The sequence below is a fragment of the Sminthopsis crassicaudata genome, chromosome 3 (assembly GCF_048593235.1).
Source record: "Sminthopsis crassicaudata isolate SCR6 chromosome 3, ASM4859323v1, whole genome shotgun sequence".
NCBI lineage: Eukaryota > Metazoa > Chordata > Mammalia > Dasyuromorphia > Dasyuridae > Sminthopsis > Sminthopsis crassicaudata.
This window is the reverse complement of record NC_133619.1, coordinates 28,594,765-28,602,889: the sequence shown is the minus strand read 5'-3', so window position 1 is coordinate 28,602,889 and position 8,125 is coordinate 28,594,765. Positions and strand designations below refer to the sequence as shown.

The following is an 8,125-nucleotide window of genomic DNA, read 5'->3' as shown; positions in this document are numbered from 1 at the left end:
CATCCCTTTCAAAACCTGTAAAAACCCTAGGAGGGCAAAGACCTTGTTTATGATCCAAATTTTGTCACTTCTCTGGGGTCTACCTAAAGTAGGTACTTAATGGTGGCTTAATGATTTGATGGAATTGAACCACTTAAAATGTGGATAGACCCATTCCTGGCTCCATGTTCCTCACTTCTCTTTAGTTCCCATTTTGAAAGCCTGGCTGTGCCATCTTTGCAGGAAATAAAGTGGTCTTTTGGCTCTCATCCAGCCCATCAGTCCCCAGATAGTCGAACTCAGCCAGTGGGGCTCAGAAAGCGACTCTGGAGCCTTCATTTTCCATTTTGACTCTCAGAGTGCTTCCAACGAATTGAATAATTCCTACTTCACTTTAGGTGTCAACTAAGTGCCATCATCTTCCTGATGCCAGAGATCAGGATGAGAGATGAGAGGTTTAGCCGGTCATTAATATGTTTTCACATCTCCAGGTGTTCAGACTCAGCTGGATGTGCTGAGTACATTGGTCATTAAGCATTTCTCGGGATCTTCCGTAAGGTGCCCACAGGTGGGCCATCCGTCTCAGGGACATTTTGCAAAGGGCAAAAAAGAAATTACCCTGTACAATATTACACAAGATGATAGGTACAAATACTCTTTTCTCAAAAGGATCATAAAAGGCTATGTTTTTACTTGCATTTAAAAAAAAAACTAGATAAAGATGGTTACATATTTGCTAAATGCACTCCAATTTCAGCAGCTAAAATAACCGTCTATTAATGGAAGTCTCTTCACCAGCTAGCTCTGATGGTGAGAACATGGTGCTAATGAGGCCAAGGTCAGGGAAACAGCCCTCCCGGGGACCAATTAGCATCACACACACACACCATTTGTGTTCCTGATCACAACTTGCCCCCTCTTTGCTAGACAGACTTCTGGCTAATAACATGCGCCTCTCCATTCCCACTGCTAGCACCTTTGTCCAGGTCCTCATTATCTCACTCTTGGATTGCTGCAAAGCCTCCTAACTAGTCCCCTTGACTTCCCTCTCCTTCCCCTTCTGCGTGCACCTACCACCTGTTCCCCTCCACAGACATTAAGGATGCACACACAATGGTTAAGACACTCAGTTAGGCATTGGGAATATCCTAATCCTCCAAAGGATCTCTCATTTCCTGAAATGTGTCTGGAACACAAATGGCAATTAATAAATACTCGTTAACTAGTTGATTGATTGACATGACTTCTAGGGTGTTAGCCTGAAGGATAGGAAGGTGTTAGTGCCCTGTTTGATAAGAAAGATAAGAGGAAGGGAGGGTTAGGGGGAAAGAGCAAGAATTTAATTTTGGATATGTTGAGTTTAAGGCAGATTTAAGATAAGTTAAGATAGTCCAGTAGACACTGGACATCCAGTGTGAGATGTCTGAAAGGCAGTTGGAGAGGCAAAAGTGGAGGTCACCAGAGGGATTGAGGTAGAAAATGTAGATTAGAGAACCATCAATGTAATGATGATAATTAAATGCATGAGAGCTGATGAGATCACTAAGTAAAATAGTATAGACGTAGAAGAGAAAAGGGTCCAAGTCAGAACTTTATGGGGATATTTACAGTTAGAGAGCAGAACCTAGATAAGGATCCAGTAAAGGAGATGGAGAACAAACATTCTGATAGGTAGGAGATTAGAAAGAGATAGTGGTTCCAAAAACCCAGAACGAAGAGAGTGTCAAAGAGAAGAGGATGATCAACAGTGCGAAGGCTGGCCTTGGTAAAAAGCCATTGGATTTGGCAGCTGAGAAATCATTGTTGGCTTTGGCTAGAGTGATTTTATGAGAATAATGAAATTGGAAGTTAGTTGTAAGAGGTTAAGAAGAGGATGAAAAGAGTGGAAGTAGAAGTACCTAGTTTAGATGGAGGAGTCTAGACAAGTAGTCTAGATTTAAGGGGTCCAGTTACAAATGACAGAAGAGCTACAGGATCAAAGGATTGAGTGTAGGTTTTTTTCAGACTAAGGGAGATATAGGAATGGTTGTAGGTAGTAGGGAATGAACCAATAGCCAGGAGAGATTGAACATAAGTGACACTGGGGATGAGAGAGGAGACAACATATTGAAAGAAAGGAATGGGATCACTTATTTAGCAATCTCTCAGTAAAATCACTTCATCATATGAAATAGGTGAAGGAGGACAGGGGCAAAAGGCACTTGAGTGATAGGAGATGAGGAAGCGGAGTAAAGAGGGGCCTCATGGTGAGTGGCCTTGACATTAAATGTAAAACACAAAGCGAGGTTCTCAGATGAGAGAACTGGAAGAATGGAGGATTCAAGGAGGGATGAAATGGATTGGAAAAGCCATTGTGGAGAGTTAGGTAGGGAGGTGACAAGGGATACATCGGAAGATTATGACTTATGAGCTTCTCTGTCTGCCCTTTGAGGACATTTAAAACCTTCCAAAATGTGTTAGGTTCCAACCCATCTTGTCACTCTTATTTCATGCTTCTGTTTCAGCCAAAAAGGAATGTCACCTGTCTCTGAACCAGATATCGCATCTCTAGCCTCTGTGTGGGCTTTATCCTGCAAATAAACTCCCTCCCCAAGTTACCTTTCACCATTTTTGCCTTCCTTCAAGTTTCACCTCATCTACCTCTTAGCTGTCAGTACTTCTCCCATTATGCATTGGCCTGTTTTCATACATCTCCCCACTAGAATATCAGCACCTCGAGGGCTGGGAATATTATGTTCTTGTGTGTGTATCCTATGTGCTAGCCACATAATTGGCACTTAAAAATGTTCACTGAACTGGAGAAATTACTCTGTCCTCTTGATAAAACTAAATAATATTTTAGTAGGGAAACTTTTCGGTTATGACTCATTCACATAAATGTATTTCAACTTAATGCTCCATTCTCTTGCCTTTCTAGCACTCCACTCTTAATGGAACAAATATAGAGAACTCTGTTGCAAGCATAAATTGATTGAAAACATTGAGGGGGTTATGTTGGCTTGACTGACTTTGCTCAGAATTACCTTAGTTGTCAGACCAAGGCATTCCTAGAACAGGACTCTTCGTGCTCACCTGCAAATCTGATTACTCAGATACAAATTCAGAATAAGCTCTGTATTAGAGAAAATAACAAAATGAGACCAAGAGAAAGATAGGGAGAATGGCTAGTTATATCACAAAAACATGTGGGAAGGTGAGATCTTATTGATTTATTGGACAATTGAGTTTTTTCCAAAAGGAGATTTCTTGGCCTAATGGTATAAATAGTGAGAAATAGCAGGATTTATCTTGGAATTCTGGGCAGTTTCTTTAGGGAATGAGATGACAAGGTTTGGTGCCTGATAGAAGACACAGAGTGCCCTCTGCAAACAATTGTGACTTGTTCTCTGATGATTAAGAATATGAATGCAAAGTTGCATTCCCATAAGAGAAGTTGCATTAGACTGAATATGCTCCCAGTAAGACAACTCTCTTGGCAAAAGTGAAGGGCTGAATGGCTCTCAGAAGGATGGGAAAGGTAAAATCAAAATGTCACTGAATTTTAAGTCAGAAAACCTAGATTCTAATCCCATCCTTGTCACTTCCTGCCTGTGTGAATATGGAAAAGTAATTTTAATTTTAAGCCATATTTTCCTCATCTTCAAAGAGAGGGAATTGGATTAAGTTGCCTCTAGGGTCCCTTAGTGTTCCAGATCTATGAGCTTATTGACCTTTTTGGGTCTGAGAAAGTCAGACAGAATGACTTCTGAGATTCATTCAAACTTTAGGTCTGTGACTGAAATTAAAGTAAATCAGCCTCGTGGAAATCATAGAATCAATAAAATAGAAATCAGAGAACAATAGATTTATTATCTTAGTAACATGTTTTTTAATATTTATTTCATTTAGTAAGTCTATTCTAAGTTAATTTTTAAAATGAGGCTCAAGAGCATAAAATGCTGAAGGTTAGAATAAGGAAAGTGTGGGTTTTAATACTACCACTAACACTAAGTGACCCTGAACAGGTGATAACCCTTCTGAACTTTGAGTACTTGTCTAAGACTATATGTTTAAAGTGGAACAGCTAAGTTGCTCAGTGGATAGAACACCAGTCCTGAAGTCACCAAGACTCATCTTTCTGAGTTCAGCTTTGGCCTGACACTAGTGTGTGACCTTGGATAAGACACTTAACCCTGTTTACTTCAGTTTCCTCATCTGTAAAATGGAGAAGGAAATAGCAAACCATTCCAGTCTTTTTACCAAGAAAACCCCAAATGGTGTCATGAAGAATTGGACACGATTGAAAATGACCTAATAACAAATTTTTAAAAGATGACGTGCAGTTCTCATTGTGGAAAGGTGATTGGATAAAATCACAGGTATCTTCACCATTCTGGCTAATCTCAGACATTATAGGTCACAGCTATGGTCTGTCTACCCCAGGCAGGATAAAGTTCCCAGATTTATTTGGTAGAAATATCCATTTTCTATCATTTTGCCATGTCAGGAGTACACGTCAGAGAACCTGGTACAAAACCTCAGAATCCTGTAATACCATACTAGCTGCTCAGGGTTTGTTTGTCCCAACCAAACCAATTGTAACCTAGAGCATCTCTCCATCTGATGTTCATATAGCAACCCTGACCTACGGAGAACTGAGCCCATCCTGGAAAGTCCCTTGCAGAGGACCAGCAGTGGAAGCTCCTCCAGTTCCAGCACTCCAAGTTCCCAGCCTAGTTCCCAGGGAGGTTCCCAGCCAGGATCTCAAGCTGGCTCCAGTGAACGGAACAGAGTTCGAGGTAAAAACTGGCTCTTTCTTTTCGGCAGCATTGCGTGATGTGGTTGGTTGGTTGGTTGTTCTTCGTTCTCAGAGAGGACCGACATGAATCACTGTATTAGAATTGAGTTCCAGTGTGTCTGACTGTGGCTGATCAGAACAACATGAGCTCGGAATGCTCTGCCACAGCTCAAACACAAACAGTACCTATGGACATTTGGGGTGATTTCTCTAACTTTGTGCATCTCACATTTCTTCTGAGCTGCTTCAATTCTCCTTAGCTGATAGAGCACAGCACCTTCTCCGATGAGGGAATGCATGCTGTCTCCCATGTCATACAAACAATTTAAAGTTCTTAAGCGAGACTTTGGGAGTGTCCTTGTATCACTTTTTCTGACCTTGGGAGAAAGTCAGACAGAATGAGTTGTGAGCGTTTGCCCTGGGTGAGTGCTCCATAAAATAATCTTTTTGGCAAGTGTTCATTTGGCATTCAACCATATGGCCCATTCAATGGAGTTGTGCTCCCTGAAGTGTAGAGTTTGAGTAGAGTGTAGTAAGAAGAATATCAAAGAGAGAGTGAATGAATGAAATGGAAAAACATTAAGTGCCTAGTGTGTGCCAGAACTGAGATATGGGGCAAAACAGTCCTAGATTTAGAATCAAAAGACATGGATTCAGAGCCAGGGTCTGCCTCATATTACCTCTAGGACTTTTGGCAATTCACTTCATCTATCTGGCTTTAGCATTCTTCTCTACAACCGTAGAGGATTGAACTAAGGGATTTCTAAAGCCCCGTCCCGCTCTGGTCCTGTGGCCATGAAATGAATCCGATCCACAGGGTCTCTCTGGCTCCTTTGGGCTATGAAAGTCTAGATTATGGTAGTGTATGTTTATATGTGTGAGTGCATAACTGAGTCTGTGAAAGAATGTGTGGCTGTGTGTCCAGGTGTAGGTGTATGAGTAAAGGTGAATGTGTCTTGTGAGTGTTTCTGTGTCTGAGTGGGTGCTTTCTTTGTGAATGTATGGATGTGTATGAGTAAACGTGTGTGATTACATACAGATGTATCTGTTTGAATGTTTCTGTATTAAACTGTGTGGATAAATGGACATGTGTTAGTAAACACGTGTGTCTTTGTATGAATGTGTATTGTGAGTGTTCTCTGTGTGAGAATGCATATATGTGTTTGTGAGTAGGTGTATCTGTATGGGAGTGTATATATGAGTATGTGTGTATTTGTAAGGATGTATATGAGAGAACGTTGGTGAGTATATTTGTGTGTGACTGTGTGTGTGTATTTGTATGTGAGTGTATATATAGGAGTATGTATGTTTTTTATGTCTATATATGAGCATGTATTTATAAACGTGTGTGTATGTGAATGTGGCATATGTATTTATATTTGAGTGTATATGAGTGTATGTATTTGTATAAGTGTGTATTAGTAGGTGAGTATATGTATGAGTGTATGTATATATGTATGTATTGTGAGTTTGTGTATTTGAGTGTGCATATTTGTGCAAGAGTATATATTTCTGTATCTGTATTTGTGTGTGTATGTATATTTATGTGAGTATATATAGAGAGTGTGATGTGTGTAGAAAGCTCAACATTTTATGGGAAAAGAGTGTTTTAGTTTTAGAAATACTGAGCTGAATTGTTTCCTCTGGCAAACCATGATATGACCTTGTTTGCTAATAGGAACAAGGTCTTTGATTCACCAACTTGGCAGGGTCATCAGTGTCCATCTTGATCAATCCCTACCTGGAAAAGAATCCCCCACTATACTAGACTCCCAACGTGGCCATCCAGCCTTTGTCTCTTTGGGAAATGGAAAAAAAACTCTGACTTCACATCCCCTGTTGTTATAACTCCCCTTTTAGCCTTTCGGTGCTTCTACGGAAGCAATCCCTTTCCCCCAATCTTTACCCTGACCAGAATGACTGGTAACAATCAGCGGCTGACACAGATTCTTGGACCCTGCAAAGAATACAATCGGTTCCACTTTTAGCAGTATCGTTGACAATATGTTATGTTTATCTAGAATTAGAGTTTGATCAGGCATTTAAAAATTCACAGGACTAGAGCCAGTCTTCTTTTAATTAATTATTTGAATGTTCCTGTAAACCCTGTTGGGGAGAACTAAATCACATCTCTGGACATTTAATTTAAGTCATTCATCACTGTTTGGTTTCCATTAATGAGGTAGCCTGAAAAAAACTTTAATATTGTCCGACTAATTATATGTGACAATCCATTGCTTCTAGTTAATCAAACTTCCCTTTCTCAGAATTACCTTCTTCACAAGGTAATTTTTCCAAGAGATAAAGGATAGTCCCTTCTTCAGTACTATTTGATGCATTTGGATTTACTTATAAATCAATCTGCCACCCAAAATGCAGCAGTGATTTATCCTTCCTTGGCGTCTTCATTGGAGCAATCACGACTTCACAAAGAATATCCCAGTGAGGTGGGTCAATAGCAAGAGTCAGCAAGTTTATTTTGAAGAATAAAATAGGTCCTTTTATTTGGTTCAAAGATAGTTCCATGGAGGTGATTTGGAGAAGAGAGGAGCATGGGATAAAGGAAAAGAGAGGGGAAGATGGTGAGGAAAGGAAAAAAGAGGGAGAGGTTAGAATGAAAAAGATGGGAGGGAAATTGAGTTCCCATATCAACTCTAGTGTCACATAAGTGTCATCAAATACAGGTGATATATAGCTGGACCACTGATTCTGCTTCCATTCAACATGGATAAGTAATCATGAATAATATACTTTTTTTTCACTTGAAGGCATTGTGATAGAAAAGAAAGAGAACTGACTCTTAAGTCTGGAGATCTGAATTCATGTCCTGCCTCAAACCTTTAGTAACTGCATGGTCTTGAACAAGTCCCTTGATGCACTTGGAAATCAGTTTCCTCATCTACCAATGAGAGAATTAGGTTGGATTTAGTCTTTGAAGGCCCTAATAACTCAGGATCTGTGATTCTCTGATTTCATTTTGTGAAACTCTCTATTTAGGAAAAGAGCACATTCATATATATGTTCTGTTTGTAGGTGGTTTAAGAACATAATTTTTAACATGTGAAAAAAAATCAACTTAGTCCAACCTCCTCATTTGGCAGATGAGAAAACTGACTTACCACCAATGGTACTAAATATTGTCACAGGGTCAAAGATTTACAACTCTAAAGCAAAGGCCTGAGCTCAAGAAAGGAATGAATTGCCCACTGAGCTCCCTCACACCGAGCACTTAAAGGGCTCAGAAACCAGAGGCCCACTCAGACTCCCTCCTTTTTCTCATTCTCCACCTGATATACAAGGGCTTTTCCAGAATCCTAGCCTTTCAATTTCATGAGAATAAAATGACTAAATATAGACTGCTCACAGTTG

The 8,125-nt window shown here is 40.0% G+C and overlaps 1 protein-coding gene across 1 annotated transcript in view; it reads left to right on the top strand.

Annotated features, from left to right (window-relative positions):
• The window catches only part of TNIK (TRAF2 and NCK interacting kinase), a 412,485-nt gene that overhangs the window by 355,576 nt on the left and 48,784 nt on the right, over positions 1 to 8,125 (top strand). Inside the window, exon 20 of the mRNA XM_074301951.1 lies at positions 4,594 to 4,757. Within this exon, the coding sequence (XP_074158052.1) occupies positions 4,594 to 4,757 (164 nt within the window). The remainder of the gene's footprint in view (positions 1 to 4,593; positions 4,758 to 8,125) is intronic.